Source organism: Gossypium hirsutum, chromosome A01, assembly GCF_007990345.1.
Source record: "Gossypium hirsutum isolate 1008001.06 chromosome A01, Gossypium_hirsutum_v2.1, whole genome shotgun sequence".
In the NCBI taxonomy this organism is placed as follows: Eukaryota; Viridiplantae; Streptophyta; class Magnoliopsida; order Malvales; family Malvaceae; genus Gossypium; species Gossypium hirsutum.
Window position 1 is genome coordinate 104350700 of NC_053424.1, and position 18830 is coordinate 104369529.

At 31.9% G+C, this 18830-nt stretch overlaps 1 protein-coding gene across 1 annotated transcript; it reads left to right on the top strand.

The window, feature by feature from the left end:
- The first annotated feature begins 9514 nt into the window (after nt 1-9514).
- On the top strand, nt 9515-10547 carry LOC107916701 (peptidyl-prolyl cis-trans isomerase). Its single transcript, XM_016846049.2, has one exon. It carries the CDS (start codon nt 9837-9839, stop codon nt 10356-10358), a length of 522 nt encoding a protein of 173 aa, XP_016701538.1. The 5' UTR covers nt 9515-9836; the 3' UTR covers nt 10359-10547.
- The last annotated feature ends 8283 nt before the right edge of the window (nt 10548-18830 follow it).

Genomic DNA, 18830 nt, shown 5'->3' on the forward strand with positions numbered 1-18830 from the left:
GAGTCGTAACCCAATTCGCACTGAGTTCTCTTGGTTCGCAACTCACTATCGTTCTTTTGAGCATCACAAATCAGCTGGAGAACTAACGGTTTAGCCCTCATCTCTGCTAAGATTGACCCATCATCAGACAATGCTAACCCCGTATTTATGGCTCTCAAAGTAAAAAGAGATTTCCTGCTCAAGGCTTCAGCAACTACATTCGCTTTTCCCGGATGATAATCAATCATTAGCTCATAATCCTTCAATAATTCAAGCCATCTCCGCTGTCGCAGATTCAAATCCTTTTGATTCATCAAATACTTCAAACTTTTGTGATCAGTAAAAATTCGGCATTTTTCACCATACAAATAATGTCACCAGATCTTCAAGGCAAAGACAATAGCGACCAATTCCAAATCATGTGTAGGATAGTTCTTCTCATGTGGTTTTAACTGTCTTGAGGCATAAGCTACCACTTTACCCTCTTGCATCAACACACATCTAAGGCCTGTCAATGATGCATCACTATAAAGTACGAACTCCTTCCCTGGCTCGGGCTGTACTAAAATTGGTGCTTCAGTCAATCGTGCTTTCAACTTTTCAAAACTCTGCTAACATTTATCAGTCCATTCAAACTTAACATTCTTTTGCAGCAACTTAGTCATAGGAGAGGCAATCATCGAAAATCCCTCGACAAAACGTCTATAATACCCGGCCAAGCCTAAAAAGCTTCTAACCTCGGATACATTCTTTGGCGGTTTCCAATCAACGATCGCGGAAATCTTGCTCGGATCCACCCGGATACCATCGCCTGAGACTATATGTCCCAAAAATCTGACTTCACGAAGCCAAAACTCACTTTTACTAAACTTAGCAAATAGTTTCTTTTCTCTCAAGTTCTGCAATATGGTTCTCAAGTGTTCGACGTGCTCAGACTCATCCCGAGAATAAATTAGAATGTCACCTATAAACACTACTACAAACTTATCTAAATATGGCCAAAAGATTTGGTTCATCAAGTCCATAAATATAGCTGGAGCATTTGTTAAGCCGAAAGGCATCACAAGGAACTCATAATATCCATACCTTGTCCTAAAGGCGGTTTTCAGCATATCCGACTCCTTAACTCTCAACTGGTAGTAACCGGACCTCAAATCGATCTTTGAAAACACTGTGGCCCCCTTTAACTGATCGAATAAATCATCAATCCTCAGCAACGGGTACTTATTCTTTATAGTCACCTTATTGAGCTGACGGTAATCAATGCAAAGCCTCATTGAGCTATCCTTCTTCTTTACGAACAATACAGAAGCACCCCAGGGAGAGAAACTCAATCTCACAAATCCCTTGTCTGTTAACTCTTGCAACTGAGCCTTTAATTCTTTTAATTCAGTCGGAGCCATTCTATATGGAGCAATCGAGATCGGTGCAGTCCCCAGCAACAAATCAATGGCAAACTCTTTCTCTCTGTTCAGAGGCAATCCAGGCAATTCCTCTGGAAATACATCTGGAAATTCATAGACTATCGGTACTGATTCAAGCTTCAATTCAGACAGCTCAGTATTCATTACAAAGGCTAGATAAGCTTCCCACCCTTTCCTCGTGTATTTCTGTGCAGACATGTGCGAAATATCCATAGGCAATTTATTTGATTCATCTGTTTAAACCCACAGAATTTCACCATTTTCACATTTTAACTCTAGTGTTTTCTGTTTACAATCTACTTTGGCATCATACAATGTCAACCAGTCCATTCCCAAAATAACGTCAAACTCATCAAATGGTAACAGCATCAGATTAGCCGAAAAATAGTGACCTTGAATCATTAATGGGCAATTCTTGCAAACCTTATCAACTAGCACATATTGGCCTAAGGGGTTCGACACTTTAATCGTAAACTTAGTAAACTCAACAGGCAACTTCTTATTAGATACTAAATTCATACAAATATATGAATGAGTAGACCCGGGATCAATCAATGCAATAACAATAGTATCATAGAGAGAAAATGTACCAGTAATCACATCGGGAGATGATGCATCCTCTCGGGCACGTATGGCATAAGCTCTAGCAGGCGCTCTAGCTTCTGATCTCGCCGCTGAATCTTTCATTACATTTTTACTGCTAGCTCCACTTCTAGTATTTCTCGGTGGTCTACCTCTGCTAGCGGTAGTACTCTGTCTAGCACTCAGATAAAATGCTCGCGAGAACCGCACCTGAAACAAGCTCGCTCGTTTCCCCAACACTCACCATAATGTTGCCTGCTACATTGCTGACATTCGGACTTTCTAGATCGCATATTACCCACACTTGCCACTGAAGTAGCTTGAGCTTTAGACCCCAAATATGCCCTACCACGACCTCTGTGTGAATCCCCAGCTGAAACTGTCATTCGAGGGTTTGCCTCTTTGGACCTCTTTGATTGAGATTGAAATGACTTGCTTATCGGCCTTTTTCTGGCATATCGAGCCTCAATAGCAGATTTTCTTCTTTCTTTGTTCAATTCTTCGGCTTTGAGAGCTCGGTCAACCAATACTATGAATTCTTTCAGCTCCAAAATTCCCACAAGCACTTTAATGTCCTCATTTAGCCCATCCTCAAACATTTTGCACATAATGGTCTCGGTGTACACACATTCCTGGGCATACTTGCTGAGTCTTACAAATTCGTGTTCATACTCTGCCACAGACATCTTGCCCTGCTTCAATTTAAGGAACTCCTTCCATTTTTTATCAATAAATCGCTGACTTATGTATTTCTTTCTGAATTCTTCCTGGAAGAAATCCCAAGTAACCCTTTTCTTTTGGCACCACTACTACCAAAGTCTTCCACCAATGGTAGGCTGAATCTCTCAAAAGTGATACAGCACACTTTAAGCACTCCTTGGGTGTACATGAGAGCTCACCAAATACACGGGTAAAATTTTCAAGCCAGAACTCCGCTTTCTCGGGATCATCATCGATCTTTGCTCTAAACTCTTCGGCCGCTTGTTTTCGAATCTTGTCAACCAGAGGCTTGTTCATTCTTACCAAATCTATGCCTTGAGCAGCTACAGGAACCGTCTGAGGTATGGGAGGGGGTGGAGGAGGTTGAGCATTTAGATTTGCTCGAATAAACTCAATATACCAATTGTTCATCATTTGGAGAAAGGCATCTCGAGCCTCATCTCCCTGTCTCAATGTCTCAGGTCTACTTTCTACAGGCACGGTCCCTTGTGCGGGAACCGGCGCATTACTAGCAGCAGCATCAGCCGCAGTACCGTTAGGATCCATTACTATATTAAAATAAAATACAGTTTAGAATAATCAGGAGTCACCACACTATCACAGTATATTTATGGCATGTATAGCTAGACTTTTACACACACTTTATTAGTCCGAGAACCGACTAAACCATGGCTCTGATACCACTAAATGTAACACCCCTTACCCATATCTGTCGCCGGAATAGGATACGAGGTATTAACAAATCAAGTATATACTATTAAATAAAACCGAGACAAAAATATGGCGTGCAATTAGATCATGAATTATTATAGCATATGCCTTTAACAATACTAGCCAATTTCAAAGGCTTCGTACAAAATAATCGGTCAAATACTATAATTAATATTTTAAACCTAGGCAATTATGACACGTAACTAAATAACTAAGTCTACTATACATGCCATAATTCAAAATGTTCAGTTCAAATACCCAAAAGTATTGATAGTGTAGGCAGATCTTCAACGATCCTTGACTCCTGTGCAAGCTGGACGACACTATAAGACAAAAGAGAGAAAAGAAAGTAAGCTTATAGCTTAGTAAGCAGGTATATAAATAATGAATAAAGAATTTAATATGTTTACACAATAACTCAAGTGTATCTACTTTTAATTTCACAATTTACTCCACTTTGGTCAAGCTATCTCTCCTACATCATATTCACTAAATAAATCATAACTGGAGTTACAAACTCGAAATTCAAATCCGTAAAATTTCCCTGAAACTAGACTCATATTAATTCTTACTAAATTTTTTTCTAGAATTTTTGGTCTAGCCAATTAGTACAGTTTATTAGTTAAAATTTCCCCTGTTATACAGCTTGACTGATCTGACCTCTGTTCACTACGAATTGAATTTCTCCGAGTAAACAATTCAAATAGACATTAAATTTGTTTCATTTAAAACTAAACTCAATAAGTAATCTAGACATATAAACTATATTTCTTAATTTATTTTATACAATTTTTAATGATTTTTCAAAGTTAGAATAGGGGATCACATAGTCATTCTGAGCGAGTCACACTCAAATATAAATATCTCAAAATATAGAGTTTCTTTACTTTCTATGTTTCTTTTACATGGAAATAGACTCATTAAGCTTTAATTTCATATCTCATTAAGCCTCTAATTAAATTCCTACTATTTTTTGTGATTTTTCAAATTCACGTTACTGCAACTGTCCAAAACAGTATTATTGCTAATTCACTCTTTCACACTTTCTTTGTATTAACCTCATTTTAACATGCATATCACAATTCATTTTCACCACATTTCATACATCACAAGTATAGGTCCATGATTACAATGTCACCATAAAACCATCTCGTTGAACAATTCGGATCAATCCTCGATACTTGATGGTTTCAGCACACAGCCCCACCATCATATTTCATATAATTCGGCTCTCTTGTACACATGGTGAACACTTAGTACCACCCATGTGACCTAGACAATTTATCTCGTAGCTCTCTTTTCTACATGGTGTCCTTCACTTGGAATCACACATGCGACCTAGCTACATTTATCCTCTCCCGTAGCTCTCTTGTCTACATGGGATACATCCAACATCACACATGCGACCTAGCTACTACATAGTATCTCGTAGCTCTCTTGTACACATGATGTGCACTCAGCACCATACATGTGACCTAGCTACGTTTCATTTATATTATTCAATCTTTTCGAAAGTTCAACCGGGATTTCTCTCGCTATTACTTATTTCCATTCTTCCAATAGTCGATTTATGATTCAAAATCAACTAAAATATATAAAATAGGCTGAAATATAAAAATTTAAATGAAGTTAATGTATTATTTACATACAAACTTACCTCGGTGCAAAATATGGAAATTTTGCAATTTAGTCCAAAACCTTTTCCTTCCCCCGTTCGAGGTCGATTCCACGCCTTTCTTGATCTATAACAACACATTTAGCTCATTTAACACTCATACTATTTATTTCAATCCAAAAATCACATTATAAAAAAATTACATTTTTGCCCCCTAACTTTTACAAAATTACAATTTTGCCCCTAGGCTCGGAAATTTAATTTCAGCCCTTATTCTTATGTTTTATGACATGCTGAACATTTTTCTCTTCTATGACAACATCAAAATCTCACTCTAACATGCACTTATGAGCATTAGGTATTTTTACCGATTATTTCGTTTTGCTCGTTTTCGCTAAAAATCGCTTAGAAAAGATCATTCTCCTAACCTCAAGCATTCATATTCTACCATCAAACATCAAAATACATGCATATCATTCATGGGTAAATTTTTAAACATAAACCCTAACTCGAAATAATGGTAGAAATAGGTAAACCGAGCTACAAGGATTTCAAAAATGTAAAGAACATTAAAAACGGGGATTGAATGCACTTACAATTGAGCTTGAAAGCTTGAAACAAACCCTAGCTATGGAGAACATGCAAGTTTCGGCCAAGCTAAATGAAGATGAACACATTTTTGTGTTATTTTTTCCATTTTATTTCATTTAATATGCAAATGACCAAAATGCCCTTACTACTAAACTTTCTAAAAAATCCATCCATGTCCAAATTTTTGTCCGTATAAAGTATAATGGTCTAATTTCCATTTAAGGACCTCTACTTAAAACCCCCATTTCATTCAAGTACTTTATGAACTAGAACACACACATTTTTCACCTATTTCAATTTAGTCCTAAACGTCAAATTAAACACCCAATCGATGAAATTTCGCAACGAAATTTTCACACAATTATGCAATCATAATATAAAAACTAAAAATTAATTAAAATAATTTTTTTTCAACCTCGGATTCGTGGTTTCAAAACCACTGTTCCATTTTGGCCCTAAATCGGGCTGTTACATATATTAATTTAAATGATACAATTTACAATTCATCAGTGTATATGCTGATCAGAATCTGTGCCACATTGAGGTGATCGACAGTTACGCGCTGGATTCCTTTTATGTTCAGCTTCTGGCTGAGGTTATGGTTGTCGAGGTTTACCTTCGGTCGATGTAGATCTTTGCATTCGTGCAACTTTCGGTCTATACTTAGGTGGTTGGGAAGATGACCCACCTTGATAAAACAAATATGTCGGAAGTGTCTGCGTCACCCAGGGCGAATGGGAGTAAGACCCATAAGCCGATAGGATAACAAGTGGACTTTCTGTCGATGCCTCATGCATAGATGGCCTATACATTATCGTATGCATCACCGTCATTTGGAAATGTGATGGCCTGGGCATGTACCACATCGGTGATAGATGACCAATAATCCAAATTGATAGTACACTCACCAACAATCCAAAAGTTTGTAATAGACGGTCCCCCAATTAGCAGACTAAATAGACTCGGTGGCTACCGATTCGTCCACGGGTAACCTAACTGTTACTGCACATCCTCTAGAGTGATAGTATACTCACCGCATGGAAGATGAAATGTGTGCGCCTTTGGTCTCCACCTCTCCACCAACGTACTTATGAGTTTCGGGTCCAACTTATGCCCCAGCCTAAGTAGGCCACATAGAAAAACACCAACTTCCCTCAAGTATGTTTCGATCAATGGTGATGGAATACCAAGTAGATTACGAATATGACATTGCAAAATTCGATCTTCCACCTATTTACATGAAACAGTTATAAAAAATATTAAGTTCAATTATAACTATGAAATAAAAAAATTAAAATTTTTTAAATTTAAAATTTATTCTTACCATTTGCAATTGATTGACGAAGATGTGCTTGTCATCAAGACGGATTAGGGACCCGACTATTGCTAAATTGAACATGAACAAATTTTTAATAAAAATACTATTCTTGGAATTACCAATAAAAAATAATAATAATATTAACTTAGATAAAAATAGAATTTAGGATAATAATTTGAGAGCTTTTTGAGAATTGTGAGAAATTTGAGAAATTAGAGGAGAAATTGTGAAAATTGTGTTGGGGGGTTTTATAATTTTTTTTGGGACCGTTAGGGGTCCAATGGCTAGTTCAAATAGCCGTTGGAGCACAGACAAAAGCATGCCCACATGGATGTTTTTTTACAAAAAATACTTCCACGTAAGCGCGTTTTACTTGACATTAGCAAAAAAAGGGCTAAGCTGAACCTGCTTTTTTGCGTTTTCCCTGAAAACGACACCAGCTCAGTGCGCTTTTGTGAAAACGGACCATTCTAGTCATTTTTGAAAAAATTGACTCATTTCTGTAATTTTTTTTAAAAAATGGCTTTATCAGGACAATTGGTCCTGTGTGTACCATTTATGCAAGGATTTGTTATCTTGCACGTCTCTAATTTTAAACCTAAGACTCCTGCAAATATTTAATTTCAAATCTACAACCTCTCATATAGAAATTCTGATATCACATAATGATAATTTACATTAATCACTTAAAATAAAATTATTAAAACATAATTAATGTTAATATTCATGTGGAGTGTTGTTGGTTAATTAAGTTAAAAGAGAGGGCAGACCCAATAGAAAGAAGCAATCAGAAGGCGGGGGTTGATTTTGTTAGCCCATGTTTGTTTATTGGGCCAAAGACTACCAGAGGGTTTTACTTGTTGATGGCATCCCAACTAACTCATCATCCTATCTCTATTCATTTTTTGTCTGTTTATCGCAATCACAAACCTCTACATACATGTAAGATGATTATTCAACCAAGATTATCTTTCCCTGTGAAAATCAAAGGCATATTCGTCCCCCTAGATTGGCATCTATCATTCATTTCTGCTTAACCAATCACATATTTTACTTCATGCTAACGCCCATTCCCAAGCAAAAGCAGCAGAGCAGAGCATAAAGGGTGGTTGGAGGGACACCATAGGTTTCATCGAGAAGCTAACTGCAATATTATAATAATATATGTTTTTTCTTTTTGCAGACACGAGATGCTAAAATAAGCTTTGTGAGGCAGGGGGTCCGTTATTACAAATTTCTCAATTTTAAAGAATAAACTAATCTCTTTCATATAAATTATAGCCATTTAATCTTTGTGTAGAATAATTAATTAAATATAATTTTAGTTGGTTTAATAATAAATTTAACTCATAAAATTTATAAAATTTATTAATTTGAATTCTAATTTCACAAATTCATCTCACTACATTTGTATAATTGTGTAAATATTAATATTAAATTTATTGAACGTTTTAAAATTAAAGTTAATATGACAAAAAATATATAAATATTAAAGATTAAATTTATTAATAATAGAAGATTGTAATTAATTATCACTTTCAAATTTGATAAAGATTAAATTATTTTAATCTTTTAAAAAATAATAAATTTACTTATTTTTAAAATTAAAAATTTGAAAAGGATTAGAGAATGGATTTTTACCTAGCATGCTCCATGTCTGAAGCAGTGTCGCTCTCTCTCTCTCTAAGGTCTAAATCAGTCTTTTTGAGTTTTAACTTATTAATATCTTTTAGTGATAGCTTATTATTTATGAAAATAAGCCGCATCATTTAAAGAAACAAAGAAAGGAAAATAAGCGGAAGAGAGGCTTCCCGCTGCCCCGCATCTCATCTCATACCTTGTGAAATTTTTTAATTATTAGTAAACCTGCGGGATTGCTGGTGGTGTAGGAATTAACCTCAACTACAACCCCATTTTCTTAGTTTTCTCTTAGCTTTTTTTTTCTTACATTTGGATCATCTATGATATGGTTTTTTTTATTGATATAACACATAAACATAATACAAATGATTACATATTAAAATTTTAAATTTAAATATAATGTTAATAAATTTCATTTTATATTACCTAGAAATATTTAATTATGAATTTTATCCTTTTATTTTATGAATTTTTTTTGTAATCTAATCTAATATTGTTAATCATTATCGACCTAAAGATAAGCAATTTATAATTTATATCCAAAGAGCTAATAAAAGTTAGCAGACATATGTAATAAATTAGCAAAAATCAAATTTACATAACATGAACGGTGCCAAGAGGACTAGCAAGTGCCCTAGCTCCTTTAAAATTAAAAAAAAAAATTATTTCAATCCCTTGAAATTTTTAAAATTATAAATTATTTTAATTGTAAAAATACATTTTACCCTAAGATGAAAAGAATTTAAATTTAAGAAAAAAGAAAATGCGATTTAAAATTTTAGAAATTAATTTTGACATGTGAGAAATAAAATATAGAGAGGAATAACTCAAATTTGGAAAAACAGTAGGAGAAAATTGAAATTTAAAGCGGAAAAAATAGTATAGGTATAAAAAAAAAAAAAGAGTTTTTGCTCGATGGACTGTGATAAAAATGAGAAGGCCCACCAAAAGTAAAATTAAACTCGTACAGTACTAGCTACTACTTTACTAATCCGTGAATACCGACAAAAAGCATATGCCGCCAAGCCAAGGGGCCCCTCGGTTACCAAATGGACTAACTCTAGTTGAAACTATACCTTACGCTGGTTAATCTTTACCGTCGCGATCAACCCACGTGTCCATCTTTCAACGGTCCAGATCCCTCTTCTTTCTATATAAAACCTCCTCTCTCTCCGTCCAAACCCTATACCTAACCATCGAAGCAGAAAATATCTCAAATCTCCTCCTCCTCCTCGGAAATCTTAGTATCATCACCATGGCCTCAAATCCCAAGGTCTTCTTTGACATGACTATCGGTGGTCAGCCCGCTGGTCGGATTGTGATGGAGCTTTTCGCAGATTGCACTCCTCGCACTGCTGAGAACTTCCGTGCCCTCTGTACCGGCGAGAAAGGCGTCGGCCGCAGCGGTAAGCCCCTCCACTACAAAGGCTCCTCTTTCCATCGTGTGATCCCTAACTTTATGTGCCAAGGAGGTGACTTCACCGCCGGAAACGGTACCGGAGGTGAATCCATCTACGGATCCAAGTTCGCTGACGAGAACTTCATCAAGAAGCACACTGGTCCCGGTATTCTCTCAATGGCTAACGCTGGTCCCGGAACTAACGGATCTCAGTTCTTCATTTGCACGGCTAAGACTGAGTGGCTCGACGGAAAGCACGTTGTGTTTGGACAAGTTGTTGAAGGCATGGATGTGGTGAAAGCCATTGAGAAAGTTGGGTCTAGCAGTGGAAGAACTTCCAAGCCCGTTGTTGTTGCTGACTGCGGACAGCTCTCTTAGAGAAGAAAAAGAGAACTATGTGTTAAGTTGGGATGTTGTCTAATGTCTAGAATATTTAATGTCTGTCATTTAGACTCTTTTATGGTGCTGTTTTTATCGTCACTGGGTTTGGTGGTTTTCAGGAACTTGCTTTATGTAGTTTTTACGATTAACTACCATTAAATAAGATACTCTTTTTCGTCATCATAATCATCACTGTCTACCTGTGTTTTTAATTTTTTGCAATGGTTTCTGCTCAGCAGTAGAAACCTCACCCACTGGCCGCTCCGTGCGGTGTAATCAAAAGCATTGGTGTTTAGTCATCGGTGGTGTAAATTGTTAAGACCTAGTCAATTGTGGAAAATGGATTTTTAAAATAAAGATATTTTTGCAGATAAACTTAAGAAGATGAAGACAAAATATCCAAATAATCTCATGGGTTGTTTTGAATAATTATGGTTACATAGACACTTGTGAAGGAGATGGGGTCCTTGGAGATTGATCCACAGCCTCAGCTGTAAGGCAAAAAATCAAAGCAGGTGATACGTGGAGAGAGACAAGGTTATTTGTTTTGTGATAGAAATAGAGCCTCGTTTGAGATGTGGCGTCCCACCACCGCTTGGCCTTGGGGTTCTTCGATTTTTCCCGAGGTTGGTGGTCGAAACGGTAGATGTTGGTGTTTTACTAATGATAAATTTAGCCAGTAATTTTTTTTATATTTTGTCAAAATGAATTTAATTATATATTTAATTTTTTTTTCTGTTTTTTCAAACAAAATTAATAAATAAATTTAATATTTCAATATTTATTTTTTTAAAAGATTTTAATTTTTTATATATTTATTTATTGAGAAGTTTTTTTATTGAATTAATTTTTTAAAAATAATTATACTTATTTCTTTTTTTTAATTTAATGTATTATTTATTTATTTATTATTTTTTACACTCAATTATCTTATTGAGTTATTTGAATAATAAGTTATATCTTATTAAAAATATTTTACATATAAAATTTTATATCATCCTTTTTAATTTTTTTAATGGTACTTTTATTAAATCTGTTAAAAAAATAAATTAAAAAAAGAAAAATTTAATAAAAAATTCAAAAATTCAAAAATACAATTAGAATTATTTTGACAATATATAAATATTAATGGTTAAATTTATCATTAAGCCTAAATAAAAAGGATAAATTTCCTTAAACTTTGTTCTACATTTTAAGTACGGTGCGCCTCAAGTCAAAGAGTAATAGCTAGGTTTTTTTTTTAAAATGTAACAATAAATAAAAATTCACATCGATTGCGGTAAGAAAAACTTTTTAATTTCTCTAGAATCTTATATTAGAAGCCTTGGGAGTGATATTACTTACCAATTTAATTTGTTCTACCTTTTCATTGGAATTGCTTCTTATAAGAATTTTATAGCTAATTTTTTTACGTCTAATCTCATAAAAATCATTATTTTTGAACTTTCACACACACAAAAAATTAAAAACTACTCATTTTATCTTATTTATTTTTCATTTGCTTTGTTGTATTATAAATTTAAAAAATTTAAAATTTTAAAACTGAAGCTTACTCAAAAATTTAATTAATCTAGTAACTAGAGTTACAGAAAAAAAAAGAAAGGAGATAAGTTTAGTAAAAAAAAAATGGGATACTTTATATTATAAATTAAAAAAATAAATTTCAAATTTCAAAAAAAATTGAAATTTATTAAAGAATCAGATAATATAATAAAACATTTTACTCTTTTCTTTTGCACTCTTCTTTCTTAATTTATTCTCTTTTTCCTTTTTTTCATAGTTATTAAAAAAAATCATGTAAATAGGTAGTTGATAGTAGAAGTTTTTAGAATTATCAAGAATAACAGCAGTGCTACACACGTAGATTTTGTTTCTCAAAAACTTGAGTAGCAATAATTGGTTTAATAGTGGAATCTGCATCTTACATTGAGGTGTTTTTTGCTAGGGTTTTTAGGTTTTGAGAAAAAAATAAAACAAAACAAAATTTGTAAAGCAATTTCTGGATAAAACGAAATGAAGTTGTTGATATGTTTGAATGTGTTCATCAATGGTGGAACACAAACGGGGTTTAGTTTGAAAATTTTAACTTCTTTTATATAATAAAAATTTCCTTAAAAATTTTTTAGTTTTAATTTCAAGAATTTTCTAGATTTATACGATATTTAGATATTTTTATTTTTTTAAAATACAAAATTTAAATACTTTTATTAATAGATTTTTAAAATAATTTTTAGTCTAAGATTTTTTTAAATTCTTTTACCATAAGATTTTTTTAAATTCTTTTACCATTATTGTTAAGAATATTTTTAAAATGTCAAAATAAATATTTTAACTTTTAAAATATTTTAGCATTATTTTTATTTAGATATTTAGATATTTTTTAAATTCTTTTATATAATAAAAATTTGCTTAAAAATTTTTTAGTTTCAATTTCATGAATTTTCTAGATTTATACGATATTTTTATTTTTTTTTCAAAATACAAATTTTAATTATTTTTTATAGATTTTTAAAATAATTTTTATCTAAGATTTTTTTAAAATTCTTTTACCATTATTGTTAAGAATATTTTTAAAATGGCAAAATAATTTTTTAACTTTTAACTTCAAGACCAAATTATCTATTAACCCTTTGATTTAAGTTCCAACTCTATTTTTTTTAACGGAAGTAAACAATCAAGTGACAAAAATATAACAATTTGATTATGTTAATGACTATTATGTAACCTTAAAAAGTGGGGTGATAAAAATATATTTTTAAACAAATTTTAGGGACAGTTGGGTGTAGTTTACCCTTTAATAAAATTTTAAAAATTTATAAAAAATATTAAAAATAGATCAAATCGATTTTAATCAGTTTTTTAGTTTGGCTCAACTGATCTGTACCGATTAGTGGATTAATTAGTTTAAAGTAATGATGCTTGAATTGGATCAAATTAGGAATTGATCAAGATATCGATTGCCATTAGATTGGTTGATTCAAGAACTAGTACGGGTTAATTGAACCAAATAAAAATCAGTCAAATTGATTTTAATACTTTCTTTTTTGAATTTTTAATGATTTATTTAAACAAATTGGATTGGATCAATTGAACCAATCAATTTATCAACGATAGTCTAGCTAATTAGACTGTATCTTGATCGATTCTCAGGATTCGAATGACTGATTCGGCTCAAATATGAAAACTTTGGTTTAGTTATCTTTCCCAGGAGGATTCTTTGTTCTTTCTTTGTTCCCATATTTTATTTTTTGTTGATATTTTATATTACTAAAATCGATACCACTATGAGGAAAGAGTGTTTTTTAGAATGGTGATATTTATTAAACTAAAAATAACATTTTAGGTGGCAGGTTTTTTAATAAATGAGATATATTTTATTTAAAATTTGACTCTTGTGGTAAATTTTCAGCAGTTGGTTTTATTTGAGTTAAATTCAGTCAATCACTTTATCATAATGAGTTATGTGCATTCATTTTGTTGGTGAAATCAATAAAAATAGAGTAAATTATGTAAATAGTTAATTAATTGTTAGCTGTTTTTGTTTTGGTTATTTATATTCAAGATTTTTTATTTTAATTATTAATATTATCGAAATTTAATATGTTTGTCACACATCCCTTAAATCACTAGCTAAATGTTGACCTGATTTTTTTATTGGCTTATATTAATTTTAACTTTTTATTGTTTATAGATTCTATTAATTTGGTACTAATTTTAAAAAATCAAGAATTTAACTCTCAACTTTACACATTCTGCTAATTTAGTCTTGATTCTTAAGAATTAAAAAAAATAAAAATTTAAAAATAAAAAAATACTTAAAAGTTTATTTTTTTTGATAAAAATGCATACAAAATTACAAATAAATACCCTTTCCCTTTTTCTAGCTTAAGTTTATTTATCAAATAAATAATTTTATAAATAAAATAATTTCCTTAAAAATCTATAAACAAAGCCTAAACCAAATTCAAACTTTTTTTTTAGTTTTATTTTATAAATAATAATTTATATATTATAAGTTTGGTCTTGTTCTTAATCCTCACCAAATTTGTTGAGAGCTAAGCACCGCCTTCGCCCACGACCAACAGTACCAATAATGATTACTTTAAACTCCTCGATTTAACATCCTCCGTCATCATGCCATCGAACTAGGAATCGATAGTGGAGCTGCAGGCATGACCTTCTATCTATTGGGTCTCCAAGTCATCATCCTTACCTATATTAATCCCTAATCATGTTCATCATTAATCACAACCTCAAAACAGAACAAGCTCGTTTTGGGCACCAACCTAAAAGTTGGAACATTTTCAAATATTTATAGTGTTCTAATAACTATAAATGTATGGGTGTAATTAATCAAAAGTTATATTATTTGATTTTTTGAAAAAGAATTATAACTATTTAAATAATATTATTTAAATAGTTATAATATTAAATGTGTTTATTTTAAAGATATTATTATTCAGAAAGACACCTATTGAAAGATGTCTCTATGAAGAACTGTGAAAATTCATATAAATAGGAATGAAATTTCATTTGGAAAACACACCAACAAATTCTAATATTCTTTCTTTCCTTCCTTCATTTTCTAATATTATTATATTATTCTATAAAGTATTATTGCAGAAATCTTTTGTAGAAATTGAGTTTTTTGTTATACATTGCTCAGTTCGTAGTTAACTATTCTCATCAGTGAAAAATGCAAATAGTCATTAGCTTCATTGTATCCTTGAGGTTAATTTGCTTGGAACTCATTTGCACACCGAAGATAGGTGGGGGCGAATATAACTTTAAAGATAGTGGCTTGATACAGGCCTTGAAGCCTTGTCCTATTTCTTCTTTTTCTGTTCGAGTTCCATTCGTGTGTTCGAGATTTTCCTCACTGGAGATTTGTATTAACAATTTTAATGTTATATTTCATGATGACTACCACAACACATGAAAGTGGAACACTAAGGGAGTTGGCTTCCAAATTTGTCAAACTTGATCGGTTTGATAGTGACAATTTTCGACGATGGTAGAAAAAAATGCACTTCTTATTATAACTTTGAAGATTGCTTATATTTTAGATACTCCTAGACCTAAAGAGAATGATAACGGATCTGTTGCTGCAAACTGAGAAAGGCAAAAATGGGACAATCCTGATTACATGTGCATGTGCCACATATTGAATGGTTTATTTGATGGTTTGTTCGACACCTACCAAAACGAGGTCACCGCTAAAGAATTATGGAACAAATTGGAGACAAGATACATGACTGAAGATGTTACAAGTAAGAAATTTCTTGTCATTCTTTTCAATAATTATCAAATGGTTGATGGTCGTTCTGTTATAGAACAATTTCATGATATTGAAAAGATGTTGAATCAATTCAAGCAATATGATATGAAAATGGATGAAATGATTGTTGTATCCTCCATAATAGACAAACTTCATTCATCTTGGAAAGACTTTAAAAAAAGTATAAAACATAAGAAAGAGGAAATATCTCTTGAGGCTTTGGCAAATAATCTTTGGATTGAAGAAGAATATCAAAAGCAAGATCAGAACTTAAATTCTGAAAATATCAAAGTGCATGTTACAGAGGAAGTACAGACTACTAAACCATTCAAGAAAAAGTTCAAACAAACTAATAGAACACCTAAGTTCAAAAAGAAACAAAAGGGTTCATGCTATCATTGTGGTAAGCTGGGTCATTTCAAGAATGAATGTCAATTTTTAAAGAAGAAATCATCTTTGGCTGATAATAATGAGAAGTTCGTTGCAATGATATCTGAAATTAATATGGCACAAGATGATAATACATGGTGGATTGATATCGGAGCAACCAAACATGTTTGCAAAGACAAAAGTATGTTCACAAAGTTCACACAATGTGAAAATGACAATGTCTTGTACATGAGAAATTCTTCCACTGCAGCAATCAAAGGCAAAGAGTCTGTTGAACTACAATTCACTTCTGGAAAGGTTTTAACCTTAAATGACGTATATTATGTACCAGAAGTTAAGAAAAATTTAGTGTCTGGAAGTCTTAAATAAGTTTGGTTTAAAACTTATTTTTGAGGTAGATAAGTTTATTTTGTCTAAGGGAGGAATTTTTGTAGGGAAATAGTATATATGTATGAGAGTATGTTCAAACTTAATATTGTTAATAAGAATAAAAATACTATTTCTGCTTATATCGTTGAATCTTTTTGTTTATGGCATTATAGATTAGGTCATTTGAATTATAGAAAATTGAATGTCATGAATAAGTTAGATTTAATTCCTGTATTTAATAATAATATTGAAAAATGCAATACATGTATGTTGACTAAAATTACAAGAAACCTTTTCCCTAAGGTTAAAAGGAAAACAAAATTGCTTAATTTGATACATAATGATTTATGTGACATGCATAATAATCCTACATTAGGTGGAAAGAAATATTTTATTAGTTTTATTGATGATTGTTCTAGATATTGTTATGTATATTTATTGCATTCAAAAGATGAAGCGTTTGATAAATTTAAAGTTTATAAATTTGAAGTTGAACTTCAGTGTGAATCATTTATCAAGTGCTTAAGATTGGATAGAGGTGGAAAATACTATAATCTAAGTTATTTTGAATCTATTAGAATTGTCCATCAAGTTTCAACCCCTTACACACAACAACAATATGGTGTAGTTGAAAGGAAAAATAGAGTCTTGACTGAAATGGTAAATTCAATGTTATCATATTTAAGTTTTGTACAAGGTTTTTAGGGAGAAGCTGTTCTAACAGCTTGTCATATATTGAATAAAGCTTCTAATAAGGAAACTAAAATAATCCCCTATGAACAACAGAAGGAAAGGAAACCAAACCTTAATTATTTGAAGGTTTGGGGTTGTAGAGTTATTATCAAAGTTCCAACACCTAAACGTAAAAAGTTAGGTGAAAGAGGAATTGAATGCATATTTATAGGATATGCATATAATAGCAAGGCATATAGGTTCATGGTAATTGAACCAAATGATTCAATTTCAATTAATACTGTTATTGAATCAAGAAATGCTATTTTTAATGAAAATAGATTTATTTCTATTTCAAGACAATTACAGCCACAACAATTGATTCATTCTTCAAATGAGAATGAGATTCTATTGGAACAAATTGGTAATAATGATAAATCTTGTTAAGAATTAAGAAGAAGTAAGAGGATTAAAAAGGTCAAAGATTTTGGACCAGATTTCATTATGTTTCTTGTAAAAGGAAAATGTGAAAGTATACGCAATAAAATACCTTATTGTTATAATACTGAATTTGATCTTATTACATTTGAAGAGGTAATGAAATCTCAAGACACTGCTTTTTGGAAAGAAGTAATAAATATGAGATGGATTCAATATTTAAGAAATAAAACTTGGATTTTATTTGATCTTCCACCGAGTTCTAAACCAATAGGTTGTAAATGGATCTTCAAAAAAAAAATGAAGGTCGATGGAACCATTGATAAATTTAATGCAAGGTTGGTAGCCAAAGATTTTACACAAAAATAAGGTATTGATTACTTTGATACCTATGCTCCAGTAGCAAGAATTGCTACAATTAGACTCTTAATATCACTCAAATCTATATATAATTTGGTTGTTCACCAAATGGATGTAAAAACTACATTTTTAAATGGTGAATTGGAAGAGGAAGTGTACATGGAACAACCAGAAGGATTTGTTGTTCTAGGACAAGAACATAAAGTATGTAAGCTTGTTAAATCTTTATATGGACTTAAACAAGCACCAAAACAATGGCACCAAAAGTTTGACATGGTTGTTTTAGCTAATGGCTGTAAAATAAATGAATCTGATAAGTGCATATATAGCAAATTTGAAAATGGAAAATGTGTCATAATTTGCTTATATACAGATAACACGCTCATTTTTGGCACGGATTTGGAACAAATAGAAAACACAAAGAAATTCTTGTCAAACAACTTTGCTATGAAGGATATGGGTGTAACAAATGTTATTTTTTGGATTAAAATAACCCGAGATAAAAGCACTATAGCTTTATCACAATCACATTATATTGAAAATGTGCTTAAAAAGTTTGATTTTTTCAACTATATACCAGTATCGACACCCATGGATCCTCAAATAAAATTAGTATCTAATACTGGTAGGAAAATTGATCAATTGAAATATACAAGTCTAATTGGTTGTCTTATGTACATAATGACTTGTACAAGACCAGATATTGCATATGCTGTTAGAAAATTGAGTAGGTACACAAGTAATCCAAGTAATTTGCATTGCCAAGCTTTGAATAGAGTACTTAGTTACTTAAAGAAAACTATTTAGTTACTTAAAGAAAACTATTAACTATGGATTGTGTTATAATGAATATCCTATAATTTTAGAAGGGTATTCAGATGCTAGTTGGATTACAAGTTAGGAAGATCATGCATCTACTAGTGGATAGATCTTCATTCTTGGTGGAGGAGCCATTTCTTGGG

Bases quoted from the DNA above. Each gene is read 5' to 3' on its own strand.
- LOC107916701 (XM_016846049.2), top strand. From the start codon at position 9,837: ATGGCCTCAAATCCCAAGGTCTTCTTTGACATGACTATCGGTGGTCAG.